Source organism: Crassostrea angulata, chromosome 10 (genome assembly GCF_025612915.1).
Source record: "Crassostrea angulata isolate pt1a10 chromosome 10, ASM2561291v2, whole genome shotgun sequence".
Classification (NCBI taxonomy): domain Eukaryota; kingdom Metazoa; phylum Mollusca; class Bivalvia; order Ostreida; family Ostreidae; genus Magallana; species Magallana angulata.
This window is the reverse complement of record NC_069120.1, coordinates 39,715,159-39,733,879: the sequence shown is the minus strand read 5'-3', so window position 1 is coordinate 39,733,879 and position 18,721 is coordinate 39,715,159. Positions and strand designations below refer to the sequence as shown.

General features: G+C 33.8%; 3 protein-coding genes across 6 annotated transcripts; 1 reads left to right on the top strand and 2 right to left on the bottom strand.

Moving 5' to 3' along the window:
- The first annotated feature begins 1,700 nt into the window (after positions 1-1,700).
- On the top strand, positions 1,701-5,774 carry LOC128167881 (uncharacterized). Of its 4 annotated transcripts, none has more exons than XM_052833829.1 (6): positions 1,701-1,873; positions 2,470-2,663; positions 3,264-3,373; positions 4,350-4,486; positions 5,083-5,267; positions 5,450-5,774. In XM_052833829.1, exons 2-6 carry the CDS (start codon positions 2,499-2,501, stop codon positions 5,534-5,536), a joined length of 684 nt encoding a protein of 227 aa, XP_052689789.1. In that variant the 5' UTR covers positions 1,701-1,873; positions 2,470-2,498; the 3' UTR covers positions 5,537-5,774. The 4 variants fall into 4 exon arrangements, with proteins under 4 accessions (XP_052689789.1, XP_052689788.1, XP_052689787.1 ...); XM_052833828.1 differs by having other exon boundaries at positions 1,701-1,879; XM_052833827.1 differs by having other exon boundaries at positions 1,702-1,868.
- Positions 5,775-9,658: 3,884 nt separating this feature from the next.
- LOC128167135 (NAD-dependent protein deacylase sirtuin-6-like) lies at positions 9,659-13,260 on the bottom strand. Its single transcript, XM_052832683.1, has 6 exons — positions 13,028-13,260; positions 12,624-12,860; positions 12,130-12,216; positions 10,586-10,908; positions 10,119-10,312; positions 9,659-10,030 (listed from the first exon to the last, which is right to left on the bottom strand). Exons 1-6 carry the CDS (start codon positions 13,155-13,157, stop codon positions 9,835-9,837), a joined length of 1,167 nt encoding a protein of 388 aa, XP_052688643.1. The 5' UTR covers positions 13,158-13,260; the 3' UTR covers positions 9,659-9,834.
- A 167-nt stretch (positions 13,261-13,427) lies between these two features.
- Positions 13,428-17,629, bottom strand: LOC128167134 (NAD-dependent protein deacetylase Sirt6-like). Its single transcript, XM_052832681.1, has 7 exons — positions 17,470-17,629; positions 17,233-17,382; positions 15,617-15,865; positions 15,448-15,534; positions 15,029-15,351; positions 14,319-14,512; positions 13,428-14,161 (listed from the first exon to the last, which is right to left on the bottom strand). Exons 2-7 carry the CDS (start codon positions 17,357-17,359, stop codon positions 13,963-13,965), a joined length of 1,179 nt encoding a protein of 392 aa, XP_052688641.1. The 5' UTR covers positions 17,360-17,382; positions 17,470-17,629; the 3' UTR covers positions 13,428-13,962.
- Positions 17,630-18,721: the final 1,092 nt, after the last annotated feature.

The window sequence follows — 18,721 nt, the reverse complement described above, 5'->3', positions numbered from 1 at the left end:
TGTCCCCAGCCTAGTGAGTAGTGTTTACTGATCAAGTATACCCTGGTTTCCAAAGCCTTCCGATGTGTTTGCACAATCGGAAGGCATCGGGGACCAGATTAGATTGGATGTCCCTAGCCTAGTGAGTAGTGTTCACCGACCAAGAGTACCCTTGTTCCCGAAGCCTTCCAAAGTGCTTGTACAATCGGAAGGCCTCGGGAGCTATTCTATATTCAGGCGTATTTAGCCGTCCACCTATCAGAATGTCCCCAGCCTAGTGAGTAGTGTTTACTGATCAAGTATAACCTGGTTTCCGAAGCCTTCCGATGTGTTTGCACACTCGGAAGGCATCGGAAACTACACTTTATCAGGCGTCCCTAGCCCAGTAAATAGTGTTCACCGATTAAGGTTCCCTAGCCTAGTGAAAAGTGTTCACAGTTTAAGCGTACCTTGGTTACCGAAGCCCTCCGGTGTGCCTGTACAATCGGAAGGCCTTGGAAACTAGTCTAGATCAGCCCCAAGGTTTAAACTATCCTGAGTACAAGCTCACGCCCAAAATGTGTACCGTGCTCCAAATACTCAGGGTTTAAAGGTTATAAACCTTTTTCATACTCATGCCCCGACTGAGTACAAAACGGCGATTTTTCAATCGGTCGTTCTCAAATGCATGTAGTAATAAATCTAAACAAATGCCGTCCAAACAAAATAGATTGTTACATCTTCTAATACTGATGTGTTTTACGCTATAATTTCATTATTGTCACTTATATAAATGAACATGGAAACTTTTTACCATTTTAAAATTAATTTTTTGAGAATTGGGGTTAATTATAAAAATTGAAATGGGGTTTCATATAAGTATAACACTTTCTATAACTTATCTATCATATTTGATATTGACTTATGAAACATTCTATAATTATAAACCAGAGGCCTTGAGTAGGGGGATTTTTTAGAATTAGCGGGTAATTATTCCAAAGGGAATTTTAGAGGGTTGGAACCCTCCTTTCAGTGTAGCTTTTTCAGGTTCATAATACATTTGTATATACTTTTAATTTTTGTGATACAGCTCCTGACTTTCCAATTAAATACAGGCTTTTATAAATCGTCTTTTCTCCACAGTATCAAAAATACGAATATCGAAATGTTATAAATTTAATTATAAAAAAAAAAAATTATATTGCAGGTAATCATTAGATAATGCATATGCAAGGACTGATATTTATACATGTACGATATGATATATTTGTTGATCTTTAGTATAGTTAACAGTCCATCTAACTTGGCATCCCATATAAATTGTCATCAAATTATCTTTTTGGGGTTTTTTTGGTACAATTTCTTTTGATTACAAAATGTAGTTTTCCACTATTATATTTGCTGCTCAAAAGTTCAACGCCATAAATTAGGACATTTCCATACTTGCAGATAAAAAAGATTTGTGTACAGGCAACTAGCATTGGCAGGGAAGGGGCTGGGTTGCATTTCTTTAAAACCTTTCACATGTTATAAATAACACAATCAGGAAAATTTTCTGCAAAATATAAGGGCTATTCAGCTAATTGATGTGCACTAATGGACGATAACAAAAAACAACAACCCTGAAGTCATTTTTCAGGAGAAAGTCTATCATTTAGATATAGCCATACTTGTTATGTTTTCCACGGTTGGGTGGATATTTTGGATCTTATTCTTTTACTTGAGCAGTTCTCGGCATTTAAATCCTCCACCCGATAACACGCGGCTGATACCGGGTCGTAAACAATTTATCGCTTGATCCTCGGCAAAATTTAGAACAATTTAGAGGATCCATTACGCGAAGTCTGTATAGTACTCTTACCAGTGCACAGGTACCAGTGCATCTTAATCCGAGGGCGAGTCAACTGAAGGTAAGGTACATGTACGTTTTGAAATTCGATAGTCATTAATCCTGCTATATATCCCATGTGTAATGTTGATGCATGTACACTCATTTCAAGCTTTAAAATGATTATGTATATTCATGCATGTGTGGTTTGTTTATTATACGATGCATGTTCATTCGTTTTTTATAAATTAAATTGCGGGTGCATCAACATGTAGTAAGCAGTTGCATAACGACAGAAGATGTGTTATTTTCACCTTTTCATTGTTTACATTCATTTATTTATACAAACTCTTGTTTAGCCAATCATCGTTACGATATCAGAATTCCTCTGGGTGATCGCATGGAGCATTATTCTTATCATGGACTTTGATTTGATTGTACCGCGGTCCCTATGCAACAATAACATCGCGTTACTTAGACTCTGAATCCTTTTTCTCTAGGCTCATAGTGAAATCCTCTTCGCTAGGTGGTTAATTTAATTATGATTTAGTATAATATATTTTCAATGCGTAGTCTCGTGAAATGTAACCAAATGTATTTCATTAACTTCACCATGTATCTACTTTAATTAGTTTTTGTAAAACTTAATGTTGACTTCTTGAATCGTTGTGGTTTCCTTTCAGATCTTCAGTCGAAATAAAAAGCTTTGACAATGGCGATAAAAGTACTCACAGTGGTTACCAGCCACGGCGATCTTGGAAATACCGGCAATAAAACCGGATGGTACCTACCGGAAGTCTCCCATCCCTATGACGTTTTCACTAAGGCCGGATTCGAAGTGGATTTCGTTAGCCCGAAAGGCGGGGATGCTCCAATGGTAAAATTAAGTTTCATTAAATATTTGAAACATATTCATGACATTTACGAAGAATACAGTACAATTACGTGTACATGTAACCCATTCGTATGGTATATAGTTGAATTTTGATTTGAACGATGACCAATTTATTGACGTAAATTATAAAAAAAAAATCGCGTACTGCTATCGTGTATCAGTGATACTATTAATTTACAGAAACCATCCAGTATTTAAACTAAAATTCCAACATTAGTTTGTATTTTCTTAAGAAAGAAAAATTCCTACTGATAAACGTATTTTCCCTATGCAATGATATTTACATCTCTCAGTGCCCTTTTCTGTGATAACACTACGAATAAATTCTGTAATGTATGGTCCATTACATTTCATCAATGACTTTTTAAAATATTTTGAAAATCGTTCAATAAATAATTGCTGAATATTAATATAAATATAAGGAATCATTCTTGGAGTAAAATGAGGTGATCAAATACGGTCGGGAGTGATCAAATCTATCATAAAGTCCGATGAGCTTTACTGGATTTGATCACATCGACCGTAATTAATCACCTCATAATACCTATACAAGGATTCCTTATCACGTGTATTATTCTAAAGGATCCGGGAAGTGCAGAAGCATTTAAAGAAGACCCTGTTTCTCAAGCATTTCTGAAATCTGGAGCCGAGAAGCTGAAAACAACAATGAAACCTTCGGATGTAGACATCAGGTAAACTGACTGATTGCAGTGGGATACATTTTGTTGGGAACATTTTACTAATCCTAATTTCAGACATCGACCTTTATTTTGACTTTTGACTACTAATTCCTCTTTAGTGCCAAGTATCATTTTCATCAAACTTCATATAGAGATACTTAATATTGAGTGCAATCATTTGAACTGTTATCTGATGATAATATTTCCTTGAATACATTACTATACCTTTGAGAGGCAGCTATACTGTGTATCTTTTATTTTTGCATTCATCTCTTGTGTAGACTAGAACTAGCCATACAGTTATAAGATTGTGTTACCTATATCTACCCAATGACTTTGATTTCACTACCAAGCGTTTTGAAGAAACTTAAGTTGCATATGTGATATGTTTCAGTTTGAGCTATTTTGGTCTGGACCTTTCTATAAGATTGACTTCAATACCTAGTGTTTCTATCATCATTTAACCTTTAAATTTTCTTTTTTTTCAAGAATTATATTAAAATAACAAATGAAAATTCTTTCTTTCAAGATATTTTTTTAATGTTAAGTCGGACCAGTAAAACGATACAATTATAAGGTACTTTTTGTCTCGCGTATTTTTGAATACTAAATAAATGAAACATCAGGCAGAACGTTCATATTCTGGTGCCATTGTGTACAACTCCGTGCAAACAGCTCAGCGTAGAATTATATTCTATATGTATATTCATTTCCATACATACCCAATGCTATTCTAAACAAGAACCAATTGAATGGCAATGCCCTTGTCTGCCGACTCAAAAATATAATTGAAGAGTAGATCAAAATTAAAAAATCTTTTGAACAAATTGATTTTTTGCTATCTACATACTTTATTAGCATCATTGATGATCGAAATTCTTTTAAAATCACTGTTGCTTTACAAGTATAAGAGAAAACCATTCTTTATCAACTGATTTTTTTTCTTCACAAGAATCATTTCATTCCAGACATGTTTGTTCCATTTCAGTAAATACAAGGTGATCTTTTACGCCGGAGGACACGGTCCCATGTTTGATCTACCAAAAAATGAAGAAATCGCGAAACTCTGTGCCAAGGCTTACGAAGGGGGCGCCGTGGTTTGTGCCGTCTGCCATGGAACTGTGGGTAAGCAGACACAATCATGTCTTTATAGTGTTTGTAAATTTGCTCTTTTTATGATAACTATTATGTTGATGAATTATGTAATTTAAATTTTATTCTCGTTTAAAGAATTATCCAAATAAATTTAAACTTATGTACCTAATATTTAGAAATTCGGAAAAATCTGACACATTGGATCTACTAAGAAATAAATATTTCATGAGTGTCAGAATTCGTGAATTTCGTTGTTGAATCATTATAATCTTCACTGTCCAATTTCTATAAACACACTGTTTATTCATGTCATAACAACCCCAATTAACTTGCTAAAGGATTTGGATAACAATAAAAAGCCATCGTATTTAAATTGATTTCACGCTGTTTTGAATTGGTTACCGTTGCTAAAGTTTGTCAAGATACTCTAAGAGTTCACATATTTTAATGCTATAAAATTTTTCAGAAGAAAAAAGAAGGAATTTTACTTGTGTAGAAGTTATTTTAAAAACAGTTGGACATCAATTTACAAAATGGTTTAAGATGTGTGTTATCATGAGAAGTCACGATAAATTATTTGTTGTTTTGTGTAAAATAAACAAAATATTGTTTTAACATTTATTAAGGTTTGGTGCCCGTAAAATTATCCAATGGGGAGAGCATTGTGAAAGGACAGACGATTACGTCATTCACAAACGCTGAAGAGGAATTCGTGAAGCTAACCGAAGCAATGCCGTTCTTGTTAGAAACGAGGCTGAAAGAATTAGGAGGAAACTTTGTAGGCGCTGAAAACTTCCAAGTAAATGTACAGGTTAGTAACGGTATAGATTACAGGGGTATTTCCCCTACTTTTACATTTCATCATGTCATAAATTTATCATGTCATTTTTTCTACTTTTATTTCATCATGTCATAAATTTATCATGTCATATTTTCTTCATATACATGTATCTTGATTTCGTTAATGGGTGGTGTTTTTTTTTTTCATAACAGACAAGCGGAAGAATTGTTACTGGACAAAATCCACCGTCTGCCGGACCTATGGCTGAAAAAGTCGTGTCACTTGTAAAGGCAGCCTAAATGTGTGATAAATTGATATTTTAGTTCTTTGCATTGCTGTCGAACAAAATTGCCATATCATAGCTAGTTATTTAAATGTCTGTTTTTGATATGCCGATATCAAGTTTATGTTTTTAGCTTGTTGATTTGTATTTGAAAATATTATTTCAAAAAAAGGTTTCTTTTATATTTGCAAAGAATTTACAATTTTACATTAATCACTGAATGTATGAAAATAAAATCTTTTGAATGTAAGGAATTCATTTCCACTCTCACCATTTCCTGAAGACACGTTTATCGTCCAGCAATGACGAAGTGATTTGTCCGATGAAACAGAACGTCTTGAAGAAAGAGCGCTTCAAGACTATTCGTAATAAACAGAAATATCTGCAGTTGATGCCGTGCCTCTGTTTAATTCCTCACGGAACAGAGCTCTTGCAGTCAGAAAACTAACATTTTGGGAGAATTGAGAAAACTGCAGAAAAATTAAGGTGGTATGGGACATCTGTCGATATTAATGTGAATTAAAGAACATTAAAATTGAAATACATTCACCGGTTTAGAATTTTCAAATTTTACAATATTTAACCAAAAAAAAAACTTTTAAAAAAAATTAGGAGAGATTAAAATCGTAAAACCCCGGCGGGATTCGAACTCATGACTTAAAGATTCGTAGTAAGCCCTCTAACCCATTGCACTACGCTGCTAGGTGACAATATTTAAGGAATAGGGAATCATTCTTTGAGTATTATGAGGTGATAATTTCGGTCGGGGCGTGATCAAATCCAATGGTTTATGATAGATATGATCACGCCCCGACTAAAATTATCACCTCATAATATTCAAAGAATGATTCCTTATTACTTATATTTATAAATTTTTAAAACATCGTACAATTAAAAATTTAAATATAAATAAGCAAACCCCGCTGGCGCCTCAATTTGGCTTCATTAGTTACATATGTATGGGTTTTATAGTACAAAATCATTACGTAGTGTTATCACAGCTACGCAAAGACACTGGAAATGTAAATATTGGGAAAGAAACTACTTATATAATTAATCGTGGTTTTATTGTCTATTTCGAAAAACAATACGTCACAACACGGAAGTGTCCCATACCACCTTAAGGAGGCTGGGTGGTCAACAAATTAACCATCGGATCTACCTTAAATACTAATGTATGACTTGTTTAGCTACATGTACATGGTTAAACCGTTATTTGGGGAAGGAAAATTCCTCATATTTTACAAGCTAAATTTGAGCAGTTTTTTTTTATATCATTAATATTTAGACCTCTTCTTGTAAAGGAGGTCAATAGAGTATAAAAATTGGCCATGATCATCGAGCTCTCCTAATCATCTTGCACCTGCATTACAAAAAATTTGTTGTTGAAATTTGACAAATGAATGCTTGGTTATAAGAAATATAATGTTCTCAAATTGCAACTATGAATGCAATAAAATACTAAAATTAGCATACCGCCATGGCTGATGTACTGTCCAGGAGTATTTGGACGATACTCTCGCGTTCGGAGGAAGCTACAAATTTACGTTCAGTCGTCATACGCGTTTAAGAAGGAGGGCGCACATCAACAAGACTTTAGAAAATAAAGTACGGAATCACTTTTATTTGAACTTTTAAAATCGTGATAAACATTTCGAGTTTTATTACATTTGATCACATATTATCCTTTTCAATACACTCCTCCCTTTTTAGCTCACCGAGACGAAGTCAAGGAGAGCTTATGCTATACCCTCGGCGTCGGCGGTGGCGTCGGCGTCGGCGTCGGCGTCCGGACCTGGTTAAAGTTTTTGTTGCAGGTCCTGTATCTAAGCTATTACTTGTCCTATCTTCACCAAACTTGCATGGATGATGCATCTGGACCTACTTATGGACTTAAAAGACTTGGATGCTGAATCTGGGTCCTAAATTTCAGATGCTGGAGGAGGTTAAGGTTGTTGGACCAGGTTAAAGTTTTTGTTGCAGGTGCCCTTTGATAGCAATATCTAAGTTACTACTGGTCCTAACTTCACCAAACTTGTATGGATGATGCGTCTTATGATACTGATGCACCTGACAAGCTTGAATGCTGAATCTGAGCAATAGGTTTCGGATGCTGGAAGAGGTTAAGGTTTTTAGAGCTGGTTAAAGTTTTTGTTGCAGGTGCCCTCTGATGATGATATCTTAGTTATTACTTGTCCTTACTTCACCAGACTTCCATGGATGGTGTGTCTTATGATACTGATGCACCTGATAGGCTTGAATGCTGAGTCTGGTTTCGGATGCTGGATAAAATTAAGTTTTTTGGAACAGGTCACATGTTTAATAGATGATAGTACTATTTCAAACTTGCATAGTTGATTTAACTGTAATATGAATGAATCGCAGAGGTAGCTTCAGATGCAGAGCTTGATCTCCATTATCAAGGATGCTAAAAAATAAATCTTAGTTATTACAGGTCCTAACTTCACCAAACTTGAATGGATGGTGTGTCTTATGATACAGATGCACCTGACAGGCATGGATGCTGAATCTGAGCCATAGGTTGCGGATGCTGGAGGAAGTTAAGGTTTTAATTGCTAGTGCCCTCTGATGATGATATCTTAGTTATTACTGGTCCAAACTTCACCAAACTTGCATGGATGATGCGTTTTATGATACCAATGCACCTGATGGGCTTGAATGCTGAATCTGAGCCATAGGTTTTGGATGCTGGATGAGGTTTAGTTTTTTGGAACAGGTCACATGTTTTTTAGATGATAGCTTGCATAGTTGATTTAACTTTATTATAAATTAAACGCAGAGGTTGCTTCAGATGCAGAGCCTGATCTCCATTATCAAGGATGCTAAAGAAATCTCCTACCTCACTCAAACCAGCTCGATAGATAGATGTTTGTTGATAAATGATATAACATGATTCCTATGATATAGTATTGTATGATATGAAACAATATTGTTTGATATGATACAATATGATATCATATGTTATACTATAAAAAGTTATACGATACGATATGATATTGTATCAATTTTTTTGATATATTTTATGATATGATATTGTATCATGATATTGTTATGTATAGTATTGTATAATATTATATTGTATTTTTAATTTATTATTTTTTCACATGATACAATTACATAAGATATTGCAAAATATTATATTGTATCCTATGATACAATATTGTATATTCTATTATATTGTATCATACAATATTGTATAATATGATATTGGTTTGAGTAATATAGAATTATAACACATGAAATTGTATTATATGATATTATAATATTATATAATATTGTATCATATGATATTGTATGATATGATATTGGTTTATATGATATATTATCATATCACATGAAATTGCATGATATGATATTGTACTATATATGATTGTGTCATATGATACAATATTCATGTATAATATAATAATGTATTTTATAATATTTTACTTTATCACATAATATGGTATCATTTGATAAGATACAATGTTGGAATCAAATTATATTGTATTATATGATATAATATCATATAATGTATCAAATATGTTTCAATGTCATTCATTACAATATCATACTATATTATACAATATAATATCATGTTTCAATGTTATGATGTATTAATTTATGTAATATGATATTGTAATATAATACTATATTGTATTATATTTTATGATATTGTATTATGTGATCAAATACAATATGGTATAACACAATACAATGTCATATTATACGTTACAATATCATATCTCATTATTGTTTATTACGGTATTTTATTGTATTATATGATATATATTAAAAATATGACATGATGCAATATTTAATTTTATATCATTGTATTGATTAACATATGAACATATGATTATCATAAAAAAAATTTCAGATGATATACGATATTTTGTCAAAACAGAATCCATGAATATCCAAGATCATAAAGTATGATAAAGGTGGTCTTATGAAGGTGATGTCTCTTAAGGGTGATGCTCCGCCTCGGTGAGCTTAGTAATCTGTGATTACCTATGTTTTTTATTGAGAGCATGGCTTTCATTTGAACTAATGTAAACACTTCAAATCAAGTTTGATTACTGCGTATGCGTAGTGCTGAAGGGAACAGATTGTAAAATAGACGACAAACAGGTGATCAAAGATTAAAGACAATTTAAGCTCATGAGAATTTGACTGTATATGTATTGCCTTTAGAATTAATTCAGATTAGTTAAAAAAAAGTTATAACATGTCTCATGAATGTACTGAGAGTTTTTAAATGTTCCTATATTCTCCCATTAATGTTTAACTACGATATAGTTCGTAAATCTGTTACAATTTCCTCTGGGTGTCGTAAGCCAGCATTCGGACTTCCCTGTCCTGCTCCCATTTTTTCAACTCATCTCCCGGAAGAACACTGCGCATCAGTTCGCGCATCATTTTATCACAGTCTCCAAAAACACGTGACCCCAAAGGAACTCCGTTGTCATCTAGCTCTAAACATGTCTGGTCGTAATCTGTGACTTGTCTACAAAATGAAATATTTATCATTTTATAGATTCGTTTGAATGAAAATATTTTGATCTTGCATTTTTTATATTTAAACATTTAAATACCTGTTGCAAATAACCAAACGCGTAGGATCCTGTCCACTTTCTACTAAGTTGTTTGCTGGTGAGACTTGCAAAGTAGTTCCTAGAGCCAAAACGAGGTCCGATTGTTCCGCGTGTTTCTCCGCACCATCTAACACATCACTCTCTAAATAGTCCCCAAAATTGATGATGGTGTTCATCAGATATCCATTACACTTCTAAAAACCACAATAAGAGCATTGCATTGAACATACTTAGATGTTGCATCAACCCAAGTCAAGAGTTTATGATCCATTCCTCTCTTCTTTGTGTAGAGAGAAACGGGCCAAAACCCTTTGACATATGGAAAGATGAATGTTGATGTTTTGAAATAATGTGTACATTGTATACTAAGAAACTCAAATGTTGACAGTTTTGAAAAAAAAACAAAGGAAAAAGAAATACTATTACGTCCATTACTTTTTGATTTTTTTCTCTCCTTATATAATTACCTTATCATCGCACACCCGTCCCGTTCGATGATTTAACCGGCATTTTGTGCACTTATTTACAGGGACATTGGTCGCTTTCCCGCCACATCTGAAATTCCTCACATAACGTTTCTTACACTTCTCGCATTTCTCCTCGAACCCGTTTCCGTGAAGTTCCGAAATTTGACCTTCCTTGACCCCCGACAATCGATGGAGGCCGTCCACGTTTTGACTAATAACGTGCTTCATATACCCCTTTTCCAGTAGTTTAACGATGGCTTCATGTGTGTAAGTTGGGCGTAGAGCCTGCAGATTACGTGGTGGTACCTTGGTCCCCTTGGTTCCTTAAAACATGATCAACACATACTTCAAACTGACAACAAATGTGACAGCAAATTGGGTTTTCTTTTATGTGAACTGTATCCATGATCCACTTTTCAAACCCTGAATTGATAAACACTACCTATCTAGAGAAAGGGAGTATCTTATATGCGATATTCTGATAGAAACTGATCAAGTTCAACAGCTGGACGGTTACTTTTTTTTTTGGAAAATTATCATAAATCAAAACCCAAGTGATATGCACATCTCTGATATAATGTACAATTATCTGCAAAACAACAACTTTCTATCTTAAAAATTGTAGGAGGTGCTATCTGTACAATGGGGGTACCCTTTTGGCAGCCGCCTGCCCGTCAGTTTTACCATTTCAATAACAGGTTTTTTCCCTTTCCCTTTGTAATCCTTTATTCAAAGCAATATATATTTTTATGTTTAAAACAAAGTAAGACGCCAAATTTTTTAGGGCTTTTACACTACTTAAATCAAAGTTGCAAGACTGAAAAGTATATTTATATTCAGAAATCAGAATTTGATGAATTTGAAAAAGCATGGTCTCCTTTGAATGATTTTATTAATCATCTGGCAGTTTAGAACTAACAAGTGTACAATAATGCATCAATTTAATATTTCTTTAGTTTTTCGTTTTTTGTTGTTGGTTTTTCTTTGTTTTTTTTGTTTGGTTTTTTTTCTCCATGGATTGCAGTTTTACTGCTTAATAGGTATTCTGTTTCATAACTATCACAAGCAACTACCCTACTCTTTATTTTATATTACAATATGGGATGAAAATGTGAGAAGTGGGAGAGTGAATATTTCATAACATGATTTATATATTAAACCTTTGTTTACAATAAAATAAAAAAAAATAAAAAAAAAAAAAACAAACAGGATTTTCCCCATTTAAAAATCCGGTAAAAGAACTTATACAGTTAACCAAAACAACACAATTCCCTTGCAGTGTTAAGTATTGTATATGGTTTTACCGGATCGATATGGACGATTTGAATTCAATTTGATAAGCCTGAAAATGTACGATGATCTATATTCTTGATCAGTAATAAGTAAGTAGCATTATACTAAATTTTTTAATAAGTGGTTTCTTTTTTATTTTGAAGAGGTTTATTTCATATGCATATGTTGGGGGGGGGGGGTGTGTTTGTTTTTGTGTGACTGTATGTGTTTTATTTATTTATTTATCTGTGGGGGGGGGGGTCATAATTTACCTTGTTTTTTAGCTTTGTCTCGCTCTGTCCATTTTCCAGTTATTCCTCTGAAATCACCGATCCCTGCAGCTGTTGAAATACCCGCTCCTTAAAATCAACAATTCAAATCTAATTAAAGAACGCCATTTTAATATTTTGATCAGAATGTGCATATTTCATTACTTACAAAAGGTAATATTACATGTTTAGCACTTCTCTTGATTTTACATGTAGTGTTAAGTGTAGTAATTAAAGTCCGAGATTGTATCGGTTTTTTTAAAGAAATAGAATTTTTATTAGCAATTTCAAGCGTATTAATAATGTTATATTTTATACCGCATTCATTGAATGCTAGTACTGGTTTGTATGATGATTTTCATTTTAAAAAAACTTCGAAATTTGAAAATACTAAAATTCCCACTACATGTAATTCACATTTAAAAATATATATATATAAAAAAAATAATAATAAATGAGAGCAATTTAATAGGTGAAGGAAGTTTGCAAATGTATACCTGTAAATGCTATACAGTACTCTGACTTTTTGATCAGCTTAGCTACATGTTCCGCTTCCTTTTTCAGTTTTTCGTACGAGTCGTGAATTTCTGCCGTTTTTAATGCTTCCTTAATCATATCTTCTTCAGCTTTGGTGATTCCCGAGGCCTTGTCTTTTGATAATCTTTTGATTAACGTATACCAACAAACATCATGGAATGTTGCAAATCCTTTATCGTCCCAGTTTACTTGGAAATCTGACAGATATATAAAACCCTCAACTCAACTACACTATCGATCGCCAATAAAACTATATTTCATTTCCGACACTCGCGGTATAAAATTCTCTCTCTCTCTCTCTCTCTCTCTCTCTCTCTCTCTCTCTCTCTCTCAGTGAATTACGAAATCACAATGATTTATTTACCTGAGCGTTCATTTTTCGGCAAAGCATACGCCCTAGTATCCACCCTGCCGTCTGTCGATTTGATGGGACCTTTTTCACATGAAATCACAGCACATTTCCATAACTTAAAGTCGTCTGATCCTGTCGCCATATTGATGGGGTGTGACGATATCGAACGAATCGATTGATTTAAATACCCGGGATATAGGCATAAGTATGTTTGTAATTGTTGTTGGTATGCGCCAGTGACGTAAATTGGTAAAAATAGACATGATAATCAATATATATGAGTGAATCGGGACTTCCAAAAAAAAATTCCCCATACTAAAATTCCCACATGTAATTCACATGTTTTTGAAATCAATATTTGTTTTCGGAGATTACTCATCTAGCGTAAACGAGTCTTAAATTATAGGTATACTACAGTATATCTCAGTTTTATTATATATGCAAGACAAACAATATAGAAATTGCATTTAATATATAATTCGATCTTCAATACAGAGCGTATTTGACAAAACGGTCTTTTATCAATTATTTCACATTCGTAGTTAAAATATAGCTAAATTAATACAACCAAGTTTTGCTGAAAATAATAATGAACACTAGGCGTGATGACGAAGATTTCAAAATGACATCCATTTCTCTCTCTCTCTCTCTCTCTCTCTCTCTCTCTCTCTCTCTCTCTCTTTCATTTTAAGAATTTATCAGTAGGACTCTATTTGGTCTTTTCGGGAAAAATATAGTAATACCTTCATATCAGCACTTCTACAAAGGTCATTTTATAACAAACAAATATCAGTAAGTACACGTGTCAAATTCTCTCCGAGTGTAACTATGAGTATTCTAATCAAACACGGGTATGTAAAGCAATACACTGTTAGTTGTACTTTGGCAGTACTACCATGTGCAATAAAAAAAACACCCAGAAAACAATTAAACATGGACACGTGATTCTACAGTTTTCGTTTTAGATCGTAAGCAGCAAGTCTTTCCTCGCGTCCGCCTTCCCATTCTTGTAGTTCTTCTTTAGGGAGAACATTCCGCATTATCTCTGACATCAGCTTGTCACAATCTCCAAAAACACGTGACCCTAGTGTTGAAGTTCCGTTTTCGTCCATCTCTTTGCAGACGTTGTCATAAGGAGTGCTTTGCCTGCAAAGAATAAAATTTGATAGCATTCAGGATTCAATAATGATTGAATATGACCAATTAAAAATAAATCCTGTATTTCATTACAAGAACGACTACAGTTGCAAAACTTGTTTGTTCTTCAAACTTGAACATACAAATATATGAAAATGATTTATACCTGTTGCAGATGACCAATCTAGTTGGTTTTTGTCCCATTTCCACCAGAGAGTTAGCCGGGGAGACTTGAAGGGTGGTCCCAAGTGCCAAAACAAGGTCCGCCCGTTTGGCATGATGCTTGGCGCTCCCCAAAACATCCTCCTCCAAATAGTCCCCGAAATTGATGATGGTGTTCATCAAAAACCCACCACATTGCTTTGTTTAAAATTTAAGAAATAGAAACACATTTTACGTAGTACTACCTTTCTATGCCATGTTTTGAATTAGATTTACAATCTAGTTCGAGATTCAAAAATATATTTCTTTTCTTTTTATTGAAAATATGTAATTGTATAGTAACATACAAATAATTGTGGATTAGCGCCATGTCGAGAGGGAACCTAGTGTATTAATTATACAAATATATAAAGGTAGAATACTTAAGATCTGCAAATAATCATGATGTTTACTATGTTCCCGATTTATCTTTTTTTCCCTGCGAAATTAAACTCATTGTGAATTCTCATTTTCAAATAATTCTAATCAATTTCAAATAAACTAATTTAATTTTTATTTTCTTTCAGTATTATATAAAACCATGGCGATTGGTACTTTTCCGTGAAATTTTAGCATGCACCTTGGAATCAAAAACGACTTACAGTATTTAAACGACGTGTTTTTATGTTATTCAAATTTCAGCCTTTTTTTTTTGTTGTTGTCGTTTAAACTAACCTTGTCCTGACAGATACCACCGGTGCGGTGATTGATGCCACATCGCTCACACGTATTGGCTGGAACGTCGGCCCGACGTCTTACCTGGCGAGACCATTCGTACCGATTTCCACATTTCTCGCATTTCTCCATGAAGGAGTTACCGTGCAGTTCGGATATCTTGGACTCCGGGATACCGGAAAGTCTGTGTAAACCGTCCGTGTTTTGACTGATGAGGTATTTGATGTATCCGAGATCGGTCAGTTTTAACAGAGCCTCGTGGGTGTAAGTAGGACGAAGGTCAAGCATATTATGACCTCTCGTTTTGGACACGCCCCTCTGACCTATTTTCAAATAAAAGATTTTTCGTAATATTCTTTTCAGAAAATGACTCAATTTATTTAAAGGGGGGAAAAGTTGCAATACTAGTACATGTATACCATATTGTTTAACTTTTTCCTGTGTTGTCCATTTGCCATTAATTCCGCGAAAATCCCCTATTCCGGCTGCGGTTGATATTCCAGCACCTACAATTGCAAATAAAATTACTATTGAAATTCAATGATGATCTTAGACATGATTTTTGGCTTATGAGTCAAAGTGACTTACCAGTGAAGGCTACGCAGTGGTTGGACTGTTTCAGCAGCTCGGCTATTCGTTTACCCTCGTCCTTTATGAACTGGTACGAATTGTGTGTCTCGGCAGTCTTCGCTGCCTCGCATATCATGTCCTTTTCCATCTCCGTTAGAACTATAGAGGTTCTTTCTGGGGTTCTGGCCGAGGCGGATCGGTACAGGACGTTCCAACAGGCGATGTGAAACATTGCCATTCCATTTTCATCCCAGTTGACTTTGAATTCTAAACAGAGCATAAGGTGTGTCATAGGTAAAAACAGGAATAAGCCGTCTTATGGCATTTTGTATTGCAACATGAAAAGAAATCCATCGTGAAATATAGAATATTTAAACATTTATATTTGTAATATGCTTTCTTTGATGATTAATGCGGGATATAAAGGTAAAGCGACATTGCAGAAACCGATCGGTCGAAACCTTCAGCAACCTAAGAAAAACCACGGACTGCATTCCTGCATTGAATAATCATGATGATGTCAGACTCAAATTCCAGTATCATATAAGACAACTTGGCCATTCATACAGTTGTATATAAGCAATGATTTAGTTATTCTTTACGATAAATTCATTAATTTGTTAAACTTAAGATGATATATATATATATATATATATATATATATATATATATATATATATATATATATATATATATATATATATATATATATATATATATATATATATATATATATATATATAGGCGATTAAATCCTTTCTTTGGTGATTTATGAGAGTTCTGAAGGTAGCGATCATTGCATGGTTTGAACTTGATCGTCTAGATTTCACTCCTGTCAATTTCTATATACTGTATATTACAATCAATTTCCGTATAAGAAAAAGAGGGAATCAAACTTGATGGATGTAATTAATGTTTACACTGATCTGAGTCAATACGAAAATATGTTGAAGAGAGAATGGTTTTAATGACCATCTTAACAAAGGACACGGCAAAAAGCATTTTAAAGGACTTTGCTTTGGCCTTACCTGACTTAGAAATTAAGTTCAAGATCATTTTACATCCCTTATCCAACAAATGTGTGTAGAATAATGCATATATGCCCAATGGAAGAAGAAATAAGGTTGCGTGAAGGATTTTACAGAGGGGTCTGCTATGACCTTGACATATGACATAGGGACTTGATTCAATGTCACTATTCTTTTTGTAAATTCTAAACAAGATTGGGCCAAACATAGAGAAAAAACTGTAAGGACACGGATTTTCATAAAGATCCTCTACAACCTTGACATTGCATAGAAACTTGCTTCAAGGTTACCAAACATCAAATGTCTGAGCAAGATTGGGCCAAGTGTGGTCCAAAATTGAGTTTAAAAACCAGCCATGATCAAAAGGCATATTCTGTAATGGAGCCAAGATGAACTACTAGTATTTAAAAAACGTACAGATGCCTTTATAATAATTACATAAAAAGAAAAAAATAGATCGTTGACGAGTAAGACACTTCAAAGGGTTTTCAATAGAATTTAACAGAAAATTGAATATTGCATTGTCAAAAAAACCTATATTGTACGTCCTACAATAATGTACTGTATGAGGGATTATCATGATATACTTGTATATATATAGCCCACCTTTCTTTTCACTTTCCTGTACACTGTAGGCCCTAACGTCCGTTCGCCCGTCAGTGGTGAGGATGGGGTCCCTTTCACAAGCAATAAGACAGCAGCGACCAATTTCTTCACTTTTTGGGCTCGCCATGATGATGTTTAATTTACTGTGTTCTGTTTAAAGGGGACATGTTCTGTCATTGAGAATCAGCTGAATATTACACACACTTGCATAGTTTTTTCATAAAATTTTGAACTTACCTGGGTGTTATCACCTTATTTCTGCAATGATGTCTGCCTTAATGAGAGAAAATAGACGTGCAGTGTCAAGTCAGTTGAAAAAACACGACAAAATAAGCGATGATACGAATCCCGAGCCTGTTTATATTTACACATTCGTAACTTAGTACACTCATAGAGAATGACGTCAGAAAATAATTATAGAAAAGGTGTTTTCCCATTTAAATATTGAACCAATACAACATCTATTCAAGTACGAGTTATTACACATTTAAAATATTTAATGATGTTTGTGCTTCAAAGACAAATTGGCGTTCTTTTATAATTTTTAAAAATGCTTTATTCTTTTTTGTATATTTATCATATTTTTATTGAAATAATAAAGGTATACTGATAATATGAAGCTATTCGGCATTCTTCAACATTAATTAATCATACAATAACATACGTAGAAAATGTGGGTTTTGAAGCGATATATTAAATTGAATTTCTTTGATAAAACACCATGATAAACGTTATCCTCTGCATTTATGAAAAGAGTCAGCTACAATGCCTCCTTTAAATAAACAGGCCTTGTGTCAGAGGGCCTTTTTGTTGTTTCACACCAATCTGATTAAAATCAAAATCATGCACTTCTAATTGGATCTGCACTGACAATTCGATGTCGCTATATCCTTAATTTAATCCTGATGAAATTTATTTCCTATTGGCGAAGCGCAGGCCTAGGTCACAAAATATTTTTAATTTTAACTACCGTCTTCTTGAAAGAATTTAACAAATGACAAACGATAGAATCACTATTACCTTCCTTTTTTCAGTAAAAAAATACTAGTATATTGTATGTTTACTGTCGTTGCTGTAATAATTACTCTCGCATGGAGACACATTCTTTGTAGGTATGCCTGAATTTAATGCTAATTATATGTTTCAAACAAGAGGCCCATGGGCCACATCTCTCACCTTAACAACAGTTCCTTTTAACATTAAATTTGGTATCATATGCTACAGTATTTCTATTTTAAACTTTGAAACCCTTTCTGGAGCCCCAGTATTGGTCCTGGGTTTATGGTTAGCTTTAACAATTTACAATCTACACTATTTGAGGATGCTTGAATAGTAATCTCACAAATTGTTGCATTGTAGTTCTTGAGAAGAAGATTTTATACACTTTCCCTATATACTTCTATGTTAAACTATGAAACCCTTCTGGGGCCCCAGTGTTGGTCCGGGGGTCACAGCGTTTACAATTTAGAATTTTAACTATTTGAGGATC

Bases quoted from the DNA above. Each gene is read 5' to 3' on its own strand.
- LOC128167881 (XM_052833829.1), top strand. From the start codon at position 2,499: ATGGCGATAAAAGTACTCACAGTGGTTACCAGCCACGGCGATCTTGGA. The intron at 4,487-5,082 runs GTAAGCAGACAC...ACATTTATTAAG, and splicing joins CGTCTGCCATGGAACTGTGG to GTTTGGTGCCCGTAAAATTA. The intron at 5,268-5,449 runs GTTAGTAACGGT...TTTTCATAACAG, and splicing joins ACTTCCAAGTAAATGTACAG to ACAAGCGGAAGAATTGTTAC.
- LOC128167135 (XM_052832683.1), bottom strand. From the start codon at position 13,157: ATGGCGACAGGATCAGACGACTTTAAGTTATGGAAATGTGCTGTGATT. The intron at 12,861-13,027 runs GTAAATAAATCA...TATATCTGTCAG, and splicing joins GCCGAAAAATGAACGCTCAG to ATTTCCAAGTAAACTGGGAC. The intron at 10,313-10,585 runs GTAATTATATAA...TGTGGTTTTTAG, and splicing joins GACGGGTGTGCGATGATAAG to AAGTGTAATGGATATCTGAT.
- LOC128167134 (XM_052832681.1), bottom strand. From the start codon at position 17,359: ATGGCGAGCCCAAAAAGTGAAGAAATTGGTCGCTGCTGTCTTATTGCT. The intron at 14,513-15,028 runs GTTAGTTTAAAC...TTTTAAACAAAG, and splicing joins GTGGTATCTGTCAGGACAAG to CAATGTGGTGGGTTTTTGAT. The intron at 14,162-14,318 runs GTATAAATCATT...TATTCTTTGCAG, and splicing joins AGATTGGTCATCTGCAACAG to GCAAAGCACTCCTTATGACA.